The 19,336-nt window shown below is 34.0% G+C and overlaps 1 protein-coding gene and 1 long non-coding RNA gene across 10 annotated transcripts in view; one reads left to right on the forward strand and one right to left on the reverse strand.

Moving 5' to 3' along the window:
* The window catches only part of MAPK10 (mitogen-activated protein kinase 10), a 445,883-nt gene that overhangs the window by 350,371 nt on the left and 76,176 nt on the right, over nucleotides 1–19,336 (forward strand). For 5 of the 9 annotated variants that reach the window (XM_050790479.1, XM_050790481.1, XM_050790474.1 and 2 more), the window contains 5 exons: nucleotides 3,557–3,686; nucleotides 7,681–7,739; nucleotides 8,867–9,005; nucleotides 9,712–9,877; nucleotides 12,354–12,425. In XM_050790479.1, the coding sequence (XP_050646436.1) occupies nucleotides 3,557–3,686; nucleotides 7,681–7,739; nucleotides 8,867–9,005; nucleotides 9,712–9,877; nucleotides 12,354–12,425 (566 nt within the window). The other 4 variants (XM_050790476.1, XM_050790482.1, XM_050790475.1 and 1 more) reach the window with 2 other exon arrangements.
* On the reverse strand, nucleotides 8,965–16,202 carry LOC126954728 (uncharacterized). Its single transcript, XR_007725702.1, has 3 exons — nucleotides 15,438–16,202; nucleotides 10,991–11,093; nucleotides 8,965–9,040 (listed from the first exon to the last, which is right to left on the reverse strand). It is a non-coding gene; the product is annotated as an uncharacterized LOC126954728 (long non-coding RNA).

A 19,336-nucleotide genomic window follows, 5' to 3' on the forward strand; every position in this document is an offset into this window, starting at 1 on the left:
TGAAAATGGCCATACTGCCCAAAGTAATTTATAGATTTAATGCAATTCCCATTAAGCTACCATTGACATTCTTCACAGAATTAGTAAAAACTATTTACAAAATCATTTGGAACAAGAAAGAGCCCAATAGCCAAGACAATCCTAAGCAAAAAGAAGAAAGCTGGAGGCATCACCCTATCTGACTTCAAACTATACTGCAAGGCTACAATAACCGAAACAGCATGGTACTAGTCCAAAAAAAAAAAAAAAAAAAGATGAATAAAGAAACATAGACCAATGGAACAGAATAGAGAACTGAGAGATAAGACTGCACATTTACAACCATCTGATCTTTGACAAATATGACAAAAACAAGCAATGGGGAAAGCGTTCCCTATTTAATAAATGGTGCTGGGAAAACTGACTAGCCATATGCAGAAAATTGAAACTGGACCTCTTCTTTATGTCTTATACAGAAATTAAGTCAAGATGGATTAAAGACGTAAATATAAAACCCCAAACTATAAAAACCCTAGAAGAAAATCTAGCCAATGCCATTCAGGATATAGGCATGGACAAAGATTTCCTGATGAAAATGGCAAAAACAATTGCAACAAAAGCATAAAAGGACAAATGGGATCTAATTAAACTAAAGAGTTTCTGGACAGCAAAAGAAACTATCATCAGACTGAACAGACAACCTACAGAATGGGAAAAACTTTTGCAATCTATCCATCTGACAAGGGTCTAATATCCAGAGTCTACAAGAAATTTAAACAAATGTACAAGAAAAAAACCAGCCCCATAAAAAGAGAGCAAAAGACATGAACAGACACTTCTCAAAAGAAGACATTTATGTGGCCAACAAACATGAAAAAAAGCTCAACGTTACTGGTTATCAGAGAAATGCAAATCAAAACCACAATGAGATACCATTTTACATCATTCACAATGGTGATTATTAAAAAGTCAAGAAACAACATTTGCTGGCAAGGCTGCAGATAGGGATGCTTTTACACCATTGGTGGGAATGTAAATTAGTTCACCCATTGTGGAAGACAGTGTGGCATTCCTCGAAGACCTAGAACCTAAATATCATTTGACCCAGCAATTCTATTACTGGGTATATACCCAAAGGAATATAAATAATTCTGTTATAAGGATACATGCATGCATATGTTCATCGCAGCACTGTTCACAGGAGCAAAGACATGGAATCAACCCAAATGCCCATCAGTGATAGACTGGATAAAGAAAATGTGGTACATATACACCATGAAATACTATGCAGTCATAAAAAGGAATGACATCTGTACTTTGCAGGGACATGGATGGAACTGGAAGCCATTATCCTCAACAAACTAATGCAGGAACAGAAAACCAAACACTGCATGTTCTCACTTCTAAGGGGGAGCTGAAAAATGAGAAAACATGGGTACAGGGAGGGGAATCACACACACTGGGGCCCGTTGGGGCCAGGAAGCAGAGGAGGGAGAGCATCAGGAAAAATAGCTAATGCATGATGGGCTTAATACTTAGGTGATGGGTTGATAGGTGCAGCAAACCACCATGTCACACATTTACCTATGTAACAAACCTGCACATTCTGCACATGTACCCAGGAACTTTAAATAAAATAAAATAGCTTAAAAAGTGAAAGAAAAAATAGTGTGGAATGTCATTATTAAAGAATTCCAGGACAGACTTAGCTGTTTTAACTATGTCAGAACAGGTTTGTTGAATGAATGAGCAAAGGAATGAATGAAAGAGTTATTAGCTCTACCCTAATCTTCAGTAACACTCTATACCCAGAGTAGCAATGTTTATTTAGCACAGGGTCCGCATTTTCAGAGCATATTGACACACTGGAGTTTATTCAGAGGAAACTGACCAGATAGTGATGGGACTTGAAACCACATCTGACAAGTGATGGTAGGGGACTGGTAATATTTAATTTAAGAAAGAAAAGACTTAGGGGAAAAATGCTAAAAGCTAAGAGTTACTGAGTGTTTACTCTAGGCCAGGCATTGTGTGCAGCCTTTTAATAGATTTCATATATTATGGTTAATAATGGAAAGGAAATGTTTTATTTTGAGTTGCCCTGGAAGGCAGGACTAACAGTAGTCAGTGGAAACCGCAGAAAGATAACTGTTTATCAGAGTGATGGCATTTCTATTCTCAAAGCTGCCCAACAATAGAAAGAGCTGCTTAGATACAATGATTTCCATGTTTTTGGAGATGGGCAAACAGAGACTGGTGAAAGTTTTCATGGACGTAGTTTAGAGAGGAATGAGTGTTAAATGGAAGTATGGACCCGGTGAACTCTAAGACTTTTTTCAACCTTATTCTGTGAATCTGTCATTTTCTTATGGTATAGCAATTCCGTTTCTGGCTCCGAGTTCTGTGGCGTGAGCTTTCAGTGGTCAATGTTACTTCTAATTTAGTAGATCAGTTGTAGTGGATTCTGGTTTTGCATTTCCTCCTGACAACTAAGATAAAACCCAGCAGAACTCAAAGTTTCAGGGATGGGTTACATATTTTGTGAGTGCATCATTAGGTATAATGGCAAAAAGAGCCTCTCTCACTTTCTCCTTTGATCTCTAAACTTATGTATTCTACATATGAGAGAAATAGCACCAAATATTTAGATTGCTTTTTCAAAGCAACAGTGTAAAAGCACCCCTATTTTCAAAGCATTGTAAATGTTCATTCTCGGTGTGAAAGCTTCACATATGAATAGCATTTATTTTTGTCTTTGTATTTAAATGCAGTTATTTATGTTTCTAAAATTTCCTGATTGCATTTCTTATTTTGAGCTTTGTTGTTGTTAATGAGAGTACACTTTGATCATCAGCCCACAAGTGCTTTTATGGCAATTAACATCACACCTTAAAAATTGGTTCTTAGTTGGGTGCCATAGTATGTGGCTGTAGTCACAGCTACTAAAGAGACTGCGGCAGGAAGATAGCTTGAGCTCAGGAGTTCAAGACCAGCCGGGGGAATATAGCAAGACTCTGTTTCTAAAAAACAGTAACAAACAAACAAAACACCTGGTTCTTGTGAATGGGTATAGAAAAAAATGTTGATTTAAAACAACCAAAGAACAATGAAGTTTTATAGCTATAAAAAATTAAATATCATATATTAACAGATGAGAAATTCAAGCTCAGAGGGATTAAATGACTTGCTATAGTCTCATGACTAGTGGGAAATTTGAATGTCTGTCTTACTTCTTATTCCACCAACTTACTGAGGCAATTATATTCTATATTCTTGGCAAGATCTTTTTCTTCTCCTTTGCCCTCTTCTCCTTTGCCCTCTTCTCCTTCTCCCCTTCTCCTGTTTCTCCCTTCTCCTTCACTTCCTTCAACTCTTCTTCATCCTTCTAGCATGTAGAATATTCTTATACAAGTCACTTATATCTTTACTTACAGCCTGATTGGCATGTGACCAGAGTATACAAAATCTGAGTAAGATTCCAAAATAGCATTTTCTTTACCTGTGTCCTTAGTCAAGTAGGCAAGAGTTCTAAGGAATCTTTTGCTCTTAATTCTGAGTTGCTCTTGGATCTCTACAGTGCCGCGTATGATGCTGTCCTTGACAGAAATGTGGCCATTAAGAAGCTCAGCAGACCCTTTCAGAACCAAACCCATGCCAAGAGAGCGTACCGGGAGCTGGTCCTCATGAAGTGTGTGAACCATAAAAACGTGAGTTTTGTTATTTTGAAAATTCTGGCGGTGGGAGTTTGTGAGATTGGAAAAAGAAAATGTGTCTGTACTTGAGTAAGAAAGGCTTTCTTTACTTTGCAATTCCTGCCTCTTAAGGTTGTTTATCCTGCCAATATGCTGCATTCAATTTCATTGTCCTCGTGGTAGCTTTCTGCTTAAAAATCACCTAAAAACCATATGATGTGGAAGTGCTGAATTTTATAAATATTTCCCTAGTTAGAAAATTTACCATATTTGGTTATCTTGCTCCAAATTGAGAGCTTCATGCTTTCCAAAAAAGAAACAAGACAAGCAAAGCCAAAAGCCAGGAAAAAAAAAAAAAAAAACCTACAAAGCACCATGCTATATTTCTTTATAATTTACGTTTAATTTCGATTTATAAGTTAGATTTAATTGTTAACAGTTGAGTTTTATTCATGTTATCTCCTTTTAGTTTCAGCTGTAGTCTGGTGGTGGCCTCTAATTGTTCAGTGAATCCACTGTGTGTTGGCATCTTATTTTTTTCAGGGATGGGCAAGTATGCAAGTACATATTTGCAAAGCACTTGAGAATGGGATCAAGAGCTTTTTCTCATCAGAACTCAGCTGGGTAGACCATTAAAGGACTTTCTTTACTTCAGAATCTAAGCTCCTTCAATCACAGGCCAAGACCTCTAGAATTCATTCTGTGCTCCACTTGTTCCTAGTAAAGATAAATAGGAGAGAATTCATTATTTTAATGAAAACTTTTATTAATAAATAAATTATAATAAATACATTGAATATATTTTACATATAAATACATAATAAATTATAAATAAAATTTTATTTTCTTAAAAATAAAAAAATAATTTTATTACAAGTAAAATCATTCTAAGGTTGTAGAATACCTTTGTAGAGTTATCTCTACAAAGTTCTTATGTATGAAAATTACACAGAACACATTACCAGCGTGGTTTTATAAACCAGGTATCTTGTCCATAATGCTTGCCATCTACAAGTAGCACTGAGAAGACACAAATGTATTAGTATTAAGTTGAAAGATACTTGAAATGCAAATACGCAGATCTGGGCCCCATGACAGTATTTCTCTTTTCCTCTATTCCTCTACCCTGATGACTTTTTAATTCAGTCACTTGACGTATATGTGTTGAATGAATAAAATGTGCCAGGCACAGATCTAGATGGTGAAGAAAACAGACAAATCCCTGCCCAGGTGAAGCTCATGCTTTATTGGCAAGAGCAAAGCGATCCACAATAAGACAGGTCAATGTGTAAAATGTCAGGTGATGATAAGTGCTATTAAGTAAGGCAAAGCAAACAAGGAAGATTTAAAAATACTGGTCAGTGTGTGGTGGGATAGGGTTACCCATTTAAATAGGCCAAGCAGCAAAGGCCTCACCAAGAAATTAAAATTTTATGAACTGCACACCCATATCTAATATAGCCATGCAACAAACATGAGACTTCTAGAAAGGAATATAGAAATGATAGAAAGGATGGTTCCTATGAAGAGTTATATACTAATTTGTTCTTTCAGTATGTTAAATAAAGGTAAGTGCAAGATTAGCCACATGATCAATGCAATGTATTCTGTTATGCCAAGGAGGATGGAGCATAATATTGGCAATGGAAAATGGATGGATATAAGCAATGAATCAAATGTATGGAAAGTTTTCCATACATGTATTTATATTTCCCTCATCCTCATGCCAGACCCTGTAATGCAATACAATGTGGAGAAATGCCCACTTGCTTGGTCAGTTTGAGAGAATAATACCTCCCGTTCTTGACTGAAATTTTGGAGACTTATATTTATGAAGCCTAAAAAAGAGTTCCAGATTGCAGTGATAATTTATAAATAGCACCCCACCTGCTACCTTCCTTTTATGTGTGTATGTATGTATGCAGAAGTCTGCAGAAACACATTTCTGGAACTTTTTATGAAGAGGAAATCCACTACAACCAAATGTAAATTCCACATTAATAAGAACTCTGTTAATAGTGTGGAAAGAAAAGGAAGAGTAAAGTAATCTCATTAAATCTTTAATAATACGAAGAAAATCTATTTAGAAAATACTTCTTTATGGTGTTAGTTTGGTCGCCTGTTTTCTGTATTTATTATCAACTGAAAATTAGATTAAAATTGTTATTTAAAAAAAAGAATATAAATATTCAATTCTAGGAACTAGTGGGGCCTGACAAACACGGATTTACATCCGTGTGTCTGAAGATGCTGGGATAAAAGAACTGAGATTCCTGTCTGGAAACTGTTGAATTAAAACGGAAACTTTATAGCTGTGATAATCTCCTTCTACAGAGGCATTTTTAAAATTGGCTCTTGCTAGGAATTAGAATTTATAAGACAGCAAAGGAAGGCTAGAGGAGAACTTCTCGAAGGGTGAAAAGTGATAAAACAAGGTCATAGGAAAAGGGAAAATAAGAACATACAGTAGGGAATAGATCTTGATAAATTACCTTTTAAAACAATAAAACTTGATTTATTTAAAATTGTAATGCTATTTTCTAGATTTCTTAGATTATCTGGATTATTTGTTCACTAGTTGATCTGGGTTAGCATTTATCCATTGTTAAGGAGTGTTCATGTGAATGTTTGTGTGGGTGTAATGTGTGCTCTATACACAATCGCTAATGTTTTTGTTTGAACAAATATCAAAATGAAATAAATTACTTTATGAGATTGATAAAGTCCTAGAGAAACAGACCCACTGTAGATGTTACAGTGAAAGATGTACTTCATAGGCAGTTTTCAACACTCACTAGCACTGAGTATACAGAATAACATGGCACTTTAATCACAAGTTTTAAAGATAATTTTAAAACAATTTTATTTCTATATGAATATTTCACACTGAAAGGTTGCTTTAGAAAAGATGATTTTTTAAAAAACTATATGACAACCATTGCCATATATATGTATACTAGAAAATATTGGATGGTACTATGATTATTTTTTGTCAACAATTTCTCAATAAGTTAAAACTACATGAGACATAAAACATTCCATAGAATTGAGTCAATTTCTCAGGTGTTTAATTTCATTTTATGTTTATTACTCCATATGTCTTTATATCATTTATAGAGTTTACTGAAATTCATTGATTGATGCTTTGAAGCTGCTTAAATCTTGACCTTGTACTTATCTATTTTTAATAAAATAGTTGCAACTATCTTGTGAGTATAAGATTTGTATCTGTATATTTTTATATTCATTTCCTGCTGGCACGTTAGTACCAAATATTTAGCTGGAAGAACATTTTGAGTTATTGATCTATGAACTCTATTTGGAAATGTGACAAGGGGTTTTTACAAAATTTGCTTATGCTAGAAGGTAGATTTCTTTACTAGCTAATATATAAAATAAAGCAAGAAACAAAAAGCTTCTAACTGAATGCAGAAAACTTTTAAATAATTTTCTACTAAATTCATCATTGATATCATCTAGAATGCACCTTTCCCCACACATATTATTGGAGCATTAGTTTAATATTTGAGGGTGAGGTAGAAGTAAAAAAATATAAAGTAACAACACAAAAAAGTCATGAAGTAGAATACGACTTTGTTCATCTGGAGGAGAAGTATCCGTATCCCCTTGCTATGTTTCGCACAGTGTTTTACTGCCACCTCTCTTCTCACACCGCATTTCTTCCTTTTTTGTTTAATCCCCCAAAGGCCCATATTCTGCCACGAGGAATCACACTTGAAAGCAGTGTAACAATTATGCATCTCTCTGATTCTTTCTTCTGCCCAAGAATTTAGCTTTTTAGCTGCATTATTAACCTGAAGACAGATCATCTGTTCTTTCTGAGTATACTTTTCTGTGTCCTGTGAGACAGCTCTAGAAATTTTTCCAACTTCTCCATTTCCACCATAGCATTAGTGAGTGACTTTGAGTTGAAATAAAATTTAAAAATAATACATTCTCTCTCTTTTTTCTTTCTCTCTTTTCCTCTGTCCCTTCCGCTCTCTTTCAGATTATTAGTTTATTAAATGTCTTCACACCCCAGAAAACGCTGGAGGAGTTCCAAGATGTGTAAGTAACAAAACTCATAAAGGAAGGGAGAGCACAGCACTTAGATAGCCCAAGGGAATAACACACACACACACACACACACACACACTGTTGAAATCCCTTGTACTGATCAAAGAGAGGTAAGAGGTGGGGTCAAATGAAAGGGGTCCAGTGATAGGTCAAGAAGATTCTGTTTGTGTGTGGAAAGACATTCTGCCTCCTTTTGACCTTGTGGCTTTATATGCTCTGTTGTTCCATACTCTTGGTCACTCAGGAAAGGCTTATTTATTTATGATTATTAATAGATTCCATGAACTTTCTACAATGAGTTAATTTACCTGAAGAAATAGTAATAAGGCTAGGCATGCTGGCTCACGCCTATAATCCCAGCACTTTGGGAGGCCAAGGCAGATGGATCACGAGGTCAGGAGATCGAGACCATCCTGGCCAGCATGGTGAAACCCCCGCCTCTACTGAAAATACAAAAATTAGCCAGGTGTGGTGGTGTGCACCTGTAGACCCAGCTACTTAGGAGGCTGAGGCAGGAGAATTGCTTGAACCTGGGAGACGGAGGTTGCAGTGAGCCGAGATCGCACCACTGTACTCCAGCCTGGGCGACGGAGCGAGACTCCATCTCAAAACAAACAAACAAATAAAAAGAAATAGTAATAAAAGGGACATGAAAATTATCTTTATTCTTTCGATCTTTGTAGTGTCATTGATTTTGTGCAACGTCTACCCAGTAATGACAACAGATGGAGGAGAGGAAGTGATTCCCTAGTACCTTGTCCTTAACACAGATACATTGAATTTAGGAAGAAGCTGTTCTGAATTTTTTTCTTATTTAAAATTATAATACTCACAAAAGAGTTGAGGGTATACAGGGGAAAGTGAAGGCAAAATTAAGGTTAAAAACTCTATGGACACAAACCACACACTAATAAATACTTTTTCTACTAGCAACCTTGTGGTAGGGTTTGTATAGCTAACACACATGCAATACCTGGAAATTCTCATAGTCTTGATTCAGTCAAAGGCAGAGCTAAGAAGTTCAGAAGACTTACAGAGTTAGGAGAGAATTCTGACTAACTGAAAGGACTTCATAGATCTCGTGACCTGGAACTAACATTGTGGATTTACCCTTCTAGTTACTTAGTAATGGAACTGATGGATGCCAACTTATGTCAAGTGATTCAGATGGAATTAGACCACGAGCGAATGTCTTACCTGCTGTACCAAATGCTGTGTGGCATTAAGCACCTCCACTCTGCTGGAATTATTCACAGGGTAAGAACACCTTCTCTAGGATTACAATTCAAATGCTTTAAGAGAAGAGGAAGAGTAACTGTAGATTATTTTCTTTATACAGGGGGCATTGGTCAAATATAATATACTTCCTCATTTCTTTGATATTGGAATTGGCACCTAGTTCACCAATTGTAGAAGGAAATTCTAGTAGTTGAGTTTGTTCAATGTTATGTTTTTGGCTCATTGAGATGCAGCTTCTTAGAAGCCTCATGCTTTCAGCTCCTTGATTGGCAGAAGTCATATGTGCAACTGAAATAAGACAATTCATTTCCATAGTTTGTTTCTGGCAGCATAAAGACAGCTGCCCTGATCTGTTCTTCTGTCAGGCCTAGAAATGATATATATGTTGAAAGATTTATGTTGTTCTAAGGAGAAATGTAACAGAAGACAATCAATGATACATTTTTTTTTTTTTTCTAAAACCTCATCCCAAGATCAGTGTAAATTGTGAAAATGATAATACAATTTTTTTCTGGGATTAAAAAACCTTCTGAAGATTTTTTTTTAATCCAAAAACTAACAGTTAACTTATTTGTAGCAGTAATCATTTGCCTTGTTTAGGGCTCTGTAGGTCAGGGGGACCTCATCAGTGCTACTGCAAGATTGCTATGTTGATTGAGTCAATGGAAATAACATGTTTCACTTGATACTGGCTTTTAATTTTTTCCCTTATCCTTATTGTTAGGATTTAAAACCAAGTAACATTGTAGTCAAGTCTGATTGCACATTGAAAATCCTGGACTTTGGACTGGCCAGGACAGCAGGCACAAGCTTCATGATGACTCCATATGTGGTGACACGTTATTACAGAGCCCCGGAGGTCATCCTGGGGATGGGCTACAAGGAGAACGGTAGGGATGCTTCTGGAGAGCAGCATCAAAACCGTGAATAAAATGGGTGCATGTTGTAGATAGCCAAGGGGAATGTTCTCTTTCATGTACATGCTTTTATAAGGTAGGGCTGCCAGATAGCATATTCAGGGTTTTTTTTTTTTTTTTTTTTAATACTACTGGTAAGAAACACTCATTAAAAATGTGAAGGATGTTATTGACAAGTCAGCTTTGCTAGAAGAGCACTAAATGTTAATAGTGAAAAAGAATTGTAAATGGAGTCTGATTAAACAGTCAAGTGGATGCTGATTAGCACACGTGCCTAGATATTGAGAAAAATTGCTATTTGGGTTGCAGCTCAGCTGAGCATGAGTGTGAAAGCAGGAAGGAATCTACCGCATTTAGCCATTTGGCTTTTATGTCGTATCTCAGACTGATGGCTGTATTTCTAGAAAAAGACAAGCAAAAATGTGACACAAATCCTGGGAGTGAAAATCTTCACAGACAACTTTGAAATAATCCAAATTATTTAAATTGAATAAGAATTTCTGTAATAATTTAAGTTGCTCTGTAAGAAATATTTAGAGTAGCAATTGCCTAATAAATTCTTATATATTCCAAAAATCATAAAAAAGGAAAATGTCAAATTTGACACTACTGCTTTCCTAAAGAAAATCTAATATTCATGAACACTTTAAAATGAAATGAAGGCTGTGGAAGGAATCTTAAAAATGTATTACAATTGAGTGTTGTTGATTAAAACTAAGGATTTATTAAATATCTATTAGAAAGCATTGCAATGTATTATTTTGATGAGACTATATCTTACAAATAATGCACCATATTGAAAAACATATTCAATATACTTAGGAATTAAAATAGTTTTAAATTAGGATTGTAGATGTATTCAATGTATCTTAAATATTTATTTTCTATTCTATTCTATTTAGTTTTAGCAGTCTATTTTAATAAGTTCTATAAAAATAATCAGGGTATTTTTATGTTCAGGTGCTACAGGGTACTTTTGTGAAAATTCCCTGGCCACTGAAGTTTGCAGAAACTTCTTTGTATACTCTTAGATTAGAAGACAGATAATATATGTATGCATTTATACAGAGGAAGTTAAAAAGTCACCTCTTACGAAGGTCAGCTTCACCCTGGTGGGCAATGTCAGAGTTCTGGCACCTTTTGACTCAGAAGAGATGAATCTAGTCCTCCTCACTAGGCAATACCACATCTAATTCATTCAGAAAAGAGGACATTTTTATACTTTCTTCACAAGTTATTTTTAAAAAGTCAAAGGAGAAACAAAGTCAAGAATCAAGAATGTACAGGAGACTGGGGTGGGGGAGAGGATCTGAATTTGTCTATTCGGGCTTTTCAGATCTTGGCACTGCAAATAGCTGATATTAAAATCCCTTTCCCTTTCCTCACTAGAAAGAATTGCAAGTCGCTGCCTTAGGTTTTCGACTTCTCTAAGTCCATGGAGGAGGCCTGCCTGGCACCCTGGTGCTGCCCTCCCCACCAACGGGTGGAAGGTTATCATGCAGAAAAACCTGCTTGCTCCCACATCAGGCATGCCCTGCTGTCCCCTGCACCTAGCCCCGCCTTCCTTCCCCACGGAACAATTCAGCCAAATGATTCTGCCCAAAAGTTCCCTTTGTCCACAATAAAAAACAAGTTGGAAAGGGATAAAGATTGGTAAGAGAAGGCAAAGCATGTTTTCCTAACAAGTTTGACAATTTGGAAATAAATATATGTACGTAACAATTTTTAACACATTTAATACTTTTTTCACTTTCCTTCCAGATGACTCCTTTATACATGTGCTAATTCATCATATGTCCTTTTTCTTGAAATATTTCGAATGGAAACTAAAACTGATGTTTATTTACAAGAATAAACTTCTGAAGGAAAAGCTAAGTCCCAAATACCAGGAATTGCAATTCTTTTGCCTCTAAACCATGGTTCCAGTTATTTCCTGGTTTCTTGGATTTGGTTGAATTTATCTTGGTTTGTCCCTGCCCCTGGCCCCCTGAAAAAAAGGTGGCCTCTTGTTGCCCTATTCTCTGTAACTGAATAGAAGAGAAAGTGAAAATAGCCACCTCTACAAGTTAATATCGTTTTCTCTGCATCCAGAAAATGACACAGAAAACCCTTTGGTGGCTTTTAGCTGTCACCTGCCATGGAGATACTTTTGGTTTAGCTATTGCTTTTCTCTGTTACCAATGTCACCACTTTGTGGCACTACTGAGAGGCAATGTCCAGAATCCACAAAGTAATGGTTTTTTAAACATTAATTTGAGTTCTAATACTAGACACCGTTTATGTAATAGCGTAGTGTTGGTTTTAATTCACCTTTTGGCCAACTTTTGGTAGGAGGTGAAAATTGTACTTTTAATCAAACTGTTCTTTTTCCTCCTCCTTCAGAAGTCAATTATCTTAGTTAACTTTACTTTCCTCCCTTTTCTTCACTACCCTCTCTCTCCTGTTCTAGTGGATATATGGTCTGTGGGATGCATTATGGGAGAAATGGTTCGCCACAAAATCCTCTTTCCAGGAAGGGACTGTATCCTTGTACCTTTTGCTACAGCTTTACCTGTTTTGTTCTCTCTCCCTTTTAAACACATAATGATTTTACCAGGAGAGTAAAGATAGAAGCAAAAAGTTGGGTAAGTGGTGTTATTGTAATAAAAAAGTGATGATTTCTATAATCTGACCAGTACTGAAGACTACCTACCACAATGATTTCTTTTCATTAAACTTCAATAGGCTTTTTTCTTCTAAAATTACTTTCTTGCCTGCAACTAAAAATAGTAATGCTATTTTCCTTTAATAACAGAGGCCACCAGATCCCAAATGATTAAAATATATTTACCTTTATAACTAGAAAAATAAGTCACTATTTGCGAGTCATTTTCCATCTCCTTTCTAAAACTATTTTGTGCTTCTACAATATTTAGGCATAAAAGTTGCTCTCCTTGCTGACATTCTAAGCTTCTGTCTATGGCTTCATTGATTTAAACTACTCTTGACACTAAATCAAGTCTTTAACAGGTCAATATATCATATCCTCCTCAAAACATGAACTTCTGCATTTAAAAATTGTAATTATTGTTCAAGTTGCTGGTGGTCAGGTGAGTTTAATGTAGACTTCCCTCACCTGACTTGGAGATGTGACATAGACATACATACTTGTTTTCCCAATTAAATTTATAATTTCATAAAGCAATTTTGATTTAAGTTCTACTACTGAGTCCTGCAATAGAGTCCATCAGAAATTTTCCTGTAGAGCTATCTATGATTTGGGATTATCAAATGGACTGATACATTTCTTAAATGGCCATAAGTTAACTCTCTAGTAAAGGTACAGATTTGTGTTTGTAATATATAGACAATAAAGTTTACATATAATAGTAGAATATATTTTTAAAAATACAAAAATACCTTACTACATATACTAGTGCAAATCTAAGTACAACCACAATTGACAACTTTAACAACTACAATACAGGATTGAATTTAGTGTATTTATTACATATGGATGTTTTGGAAATTGGCAATAACCATGTGACCCATAACTCTATTAACTATTCTATTGGATTGATAAGAAAATTTTATTAAGGAATCCTTTTATTATGTAAGAAATGTTATGATTTTTTTATTTAGGTATTTAAAAAGTCCAAAAGCGAAAACCAAAAACAAACAAAAAAATGACTCAACAAGAAGTGGGTACCATAATAAGCTTGTATTTAGGTAGACATTTATTCATTCTGCTGGATATTAATGAGATAGTCTCGAAATTCCACTAGTAATATAAGAGTAATGACATATTCTAGAACTGCACTGTCTAGTTGGTAGCCACTAGCCACATGCGGTTATTCAGCACTTGAAATTATAACTAGTCTAAATTAAAATATGTTTTATATGTAAAATGCATACCAGATTTTGAAGATATTTTTAAAATCATGTAAAATATATTATTAATAATCTTATATAGATTATGTTGAGGTGATGGCATTTTGAATATATTGGATTAAAGATATATGTTGTTAAAATTAAACTCACCTGGTTTTTATTCTTTTGAATGTGGACATTAAACTTAAAACTACATATGTGATTGGCATTTGTGACTGTCATTTTTCTATTAGACAGTGCTGGTCTAGAAGATAAGAAAACTGCATGGCAACCATTTATTTATAACGAATCTCAAGGTCTTGAATCTCTGTTTGCTCCATGTTCCTTTCCTATATTTAGTGTGAAGTATTATTTTCACCATTAGATTTTATATGGCTACTTAGGAAAATTTATTTCATTTTAAATTACTTATCTATAGTTTGGGGATTAATTATATGCCTAGTATAGTTTATTTGAACAAATTATAATGCACATTCATATTTAAATGTGCTAACTTTATTCAAAAGTAGGAATTACTCTCTTCATGCTTTTGTCTTTGGTATATAATACATTTTAGACAAAGAAGGAACCTCTCAATCAATACTCAGAGTGAATTGCACGGCCATATGTCTTTAATGTACTTGTCAGTGGAAAGCAAAAAGCCAGGATTTCTCATTTTCATGTGACATTTTGTTACATGTCACTTGATTTCACATAGCGAGGTTGTCCTTTGAGATCTTATTTAGCTCTTCAGGCGTTTATGAGGATTGCTTTTCTTCTATTTTGACAGTATTAAATTTAAAAGCCAATAAAAAAGAAAAAAAGTAAAAAGTTTTAAACTCAATCTAACCCTTCAGAAAAACAAACAAAAAATAGCACCATATTGATAATTCTATTTTCTTTTAAAAATTTTTCTCTTGGAAGCCGCCCCCCACCCCCGCTTTTTATCCTAGTTTGTTTTAGAAAAATTTTTGGAGCTGAAATTATTTGTGTGAAAATTAATACATAACATTTATATCCTTTATATGTATGAACCTAGACATTAAAATAATCTCTAATACAAATAATGTAGATTATAATAAAGGTTTTCATTCATTATATAATGTCTGTATTTATCTCAAGATGATGATTACATAGTACAGCAGTCTTTAATAGCCTAGTGCCATATGTGATAATGACCCTGCAAGTGGACCTAGAAGTTAAAAAAAATTGCATAAAGACATCTACAATGGAAAGCCTTTTGCTTAAGTTAAATTTTACTGAAAAATCAGTAGGTATTTTCCAATGAAATAGGTTAGAAAAAAATGTTTCCTTTTTGAAAATGTTTCCATTTGGATTTCTTAGCCCCTTTTACCTATAATTAAAATTATAACTTAATGTTTAAAGTTATGGTTATATTTAAAAAAATAAACCTATAGAAATTTCAGTTAAATAATGTGCTTTGTCAATTTTGAGTGGAATTGTTTTATTAATCTTTAAGTGAAATTATTATCATTTTATGCACAGGGCTTCCTAGCAACAACTGAGCAGTCAGCTAACCTCTCAAACTGTGACTATCAGACACAAGGCTGAGGGCTGATTCAAGTTATTTATCGGCAGAAGAATTACACAATTTTAAGCATGTTGAAATTACTCTAACATTTATTAGAAGAAATAGCAAAGCTAAGTATATGCTAATTGATACCTTGATCTCTTCCAAGATTCTGCAGAAATTTCAAAAAGCAATCAGAGGTTCACATGTCTTTCACCTGGAATTATTCAGAGTAATTTATATTAAATTACTTTGAGGCTGAAAAATGATGTGATAATGCTATCATAATAATCAACATTTTTCTTCTCTCTTCACAGAACTTTTAAACTTGAACCCTAAGCAAAAATAGTTAAAATGTCTTGATGAATCAGAGAATCTCATGAAATTGTCATTGATGACTGAAGTTTAACTACTTTCCCACATTCAAACTATCTTTGCATTTTGAGAAACATTGTGGGGGTTTCTTGGTAGTTGATATGATCTAGATGATATCACAGGGAATTGTCTTGGTTACTAAATTAGAATGTTGGCAAAATAAACAAAATTGAACAAAATAAACAATACATATTTGCTTTTCTACCTATTAGTTTGCTAATTATTTTAATATCCAGAGGATCACTTCTTAATACTTATTTTTCTTGTGTAAAGTATTTCTTAGTTATACATACACTATCATATACTTAATTTTCACTATAGTTTTATGATTAAAACATTTCATAGCATATATTTTTACAGTGTAGTTTATTTGAACAACATTATAATGCACATTCATATTTAAATGTCTTACTAAACATTCTTTAAACATTCTTAAACCCATGCTGACTTTCAAGTTAGAGAGTAGTAAATATGCCAAGTCAATTTTTTTATGTAGTCCAAAGAACAGATAAAAGAAATCAATGACTTTAGCTTCACTCAGATTTTGTTCCTTTCAATAAAATTTACAGGAAAGCAGTTTTACAATGCTTCCTTAGAAGTTTTTTCTAAGAACTATCCAGTCATTGACTGCCTCTACCATCCCAAACCCCAACCAGGGCATGCCATCTTGTTGATTATCAAAGACTCCTATTGTCCCAGTAGAATTTTCTTGAGTCCTTTTCTCAAACCTGCTTCTTTTAGATACATTCTTCAACCTTATTTTTTCCATTCTACTTCAAATGGTAGCACCTTCTTTGAGCAAACCCTGTGATGTTCCTTTATCTAAGTTCTTGGCCAATATTCTCTGGATATAAAATTAAAGACAGGCACGCTGCACACATTTGAAAATTCTAGACCTCAAGTATATTATATCCAAAGCTAACAGCTGAACTGCTAAAATAGCTCCTCTTGCCTTTCCCTCTGAAGAACAAAAATTGCAATTAGAATGAAAGAGATATACACATAACCTTGCCAGGGAGCCAAGTTATTAAGGAACAGGTAAATGGTTTTCCAAAAATATATTTGAAGAAATAAGAAAAACATCCTCAAATTAACTGAATGCTATATCTTTTTAAAGTTTGAATATGAACATTAGGAAGGATCAAAGTAAAATGAACAAAAATTTGTGGTTACAGATTGTTATATCCATCTAGCACAGAGATACTTTTAAATTCTTCTTACCTCTTTGAAACGATAGTGCTTAATTGCTAATAAACTTTTGCAACTAACAACTTACTATACAGTCTAACTCTGTTTCTTAGAATTAAGACAATACAGGGTTATTTCAAACAATATAAAATTTATGGCTTTAAATAAAGTTAGGATGAAAAAATTTAGTAGGCATTCTTTCACATCTCTAAACAAATTGCACATAATTATAAACATATATTTAAAAATAAAATTATTATTTATTTGAATTTGTTTAAAAGAATACATTTTGACCACTAGTGTGCCTGCTGCTTTTCTCTTTTATTATTATTTTATGAAAATTCAAGACAGGATTCACCAGAATGGAAGCTGGAGATTCCGAGGTTGTAAAGAAATAAAAGCAAGTTTAATAGGTAGAATCAAGGAGAAAGTCTTTTTCTGATTTCTTGGCATTACCATATTTAGCGTTAAGTTTTGTGAATTGTTGCTTATTTTTCTTACTTAGATTCACATGTGCAAAATATGTACATTCTTAGTTTATGTATGTCAGTAGTCTTTTAGAATTCTATCTTTGAACTGAAGTTTAATACAAGGTCCTTTTGTTAAATAACTAAATTTAAGACTTAGTTAACTAATTTTAAAAGAAATGCTCTAACTTTATAACTGATAACTTTGTAACTTACAATTTTTATAAAATTATAACAAATAATTTTCAAAGAAATGTTCTGATTTTAGAAAACTATATTAATTCTTCATGCTATTGTGTGTTGAGTCATTCATTGAAAGAAAATTTGTCTAAATTCTACACTAAATGAAAATATACTTAGGTGTGTTAAGGAGAAGTCTCAGAAATTGTGACAGAAGAATTACATAATCCCCTAGAGAGGAAACATTTTCCAGGATAGAAGCTCACATAGTCCAAAAATTATTTAATCGTGGATCATGATCTAAGCTATTAGACGGAGTATGGAAGTAGCAATATAGTTCTTTATTTATTTAGATTTAACTTCCAGGGCTTACATTATATCATTTCTGTCTCTTGGTTAGAGGTAGGAAAAAGATAATTTAGTATAAGCTAATTTCTGACAAATAATATGACATGAGATGTTCAGAGGTCTTCACTCTGAAAATTAACCATATTTTGGTAACACCAAAACTTACTCAACATTTCTTCTAAGGAAAGTGACTCAGTATCTGAGTGTTACAATTGCAAGTGAATCTGCCTTCTGCCTATGGGAATGATAGAATGATGATGGAAGAATGTGATGAATCAGAATTTTAAAAGCCACCAGAATTCTACCTTGGCAGCATTAGTGTACAGAACTCTTATAGAGATCCAAATGCTGTATCGGATTGTCTCAGAAAGCATAAAAATCCAGTTTCCAACAGTGATTGAATTTGCTAATTACATCTAAGGTCTATGCACAGTCCCTATTCATTGTAATATCTGACAATTTCATAAAATAATCTATTATTAACTTGATTAGCAATATATATATATCACTAATATATTCAAATACATATTGTATTAGTATGTTTATGCATCCTAATATAGAGATATTAGTAGAGGGAAGACTTACCACTACCATCTTCCTGTTCAATAAGAGTTGGTGTCAAATTCTTTTATTATATATTTTCTGTTAGTGGGGATGGCAAATGCATGAAGTTTGGTACAGTGAGTTTATCTTGAGCCATAATCCTGTCTTGAGTACATAAAAATCTATATAAATTTATGTGCATATATTCAATCTTTGTAATTCAAGATAACAGAGCTTATCATTTCTAGGCACAAGGCTTAGCACTTTGGTAACATAGATATAAATATTCTCTAGGTATAGTGAATGGTGAGTAAAGTTAAAATGGGAATTAGAAAGATTTCCAGGATATTATCACTCAGAAAGATATATTAAAATAAAGAAAATGAAATTCAATATGTACTTCAGAATCTCAGATCTAGAGCCTATATCTCTGCATTATTTTTATGCAAAAGTTTTGTGATCTATTAAATCTATTTTGAGTTCTGCCCATGAAGATATATTTTAAATAAATGTTCTTCTTTTACATTGGAATATCTCCCAGATCCCCCACACCAAAAAGAGAACTGTGAGACATACCAGTTATTAATACCAGTTATTAAATCAACAACTGGGCCGGGTGCGGTGGCTCATGCCTGTAATCCCAGTACTTTGGGAGGCTGAGGTGGGTGGATCACAAGGTCAGGAGATCGAGACCATCCTGGCTAACATGGTGAAAACCTGTCTCTACTAAAAATACAAAAATTAACTGGGTGTGGCAGCATGTGCCTGTAATCACAGTTACTCAGGAGGCTGAGGCAGGAGAATCGCTTGAACCCAGGAGGCAGAGGTTGCAGTGAGCCAAGACCTTGCCACTGCACTCCAGTCTGGTGACAGAGCCAGACTCTGGCTCAAAAAAAAAAAAAAAAAGAAAAAAAAATTAACAACTATATAGAATTAGTTTGGAGCTAAAAC

This window comes from Macaca thibetana, chromosome 5 (assembly GCF_024542745.1).
Source record: "Macaca thibetana thibetana isolate TM-01 chromosome 5, ASM2454274v1, whole genome shotgun sequence".
Lineage (NCBI taxonomy): Eukaryota > Metazoa > Chordata > Mammalia > Primates > Cercopithecidae > Macaca > Macaca thibetana.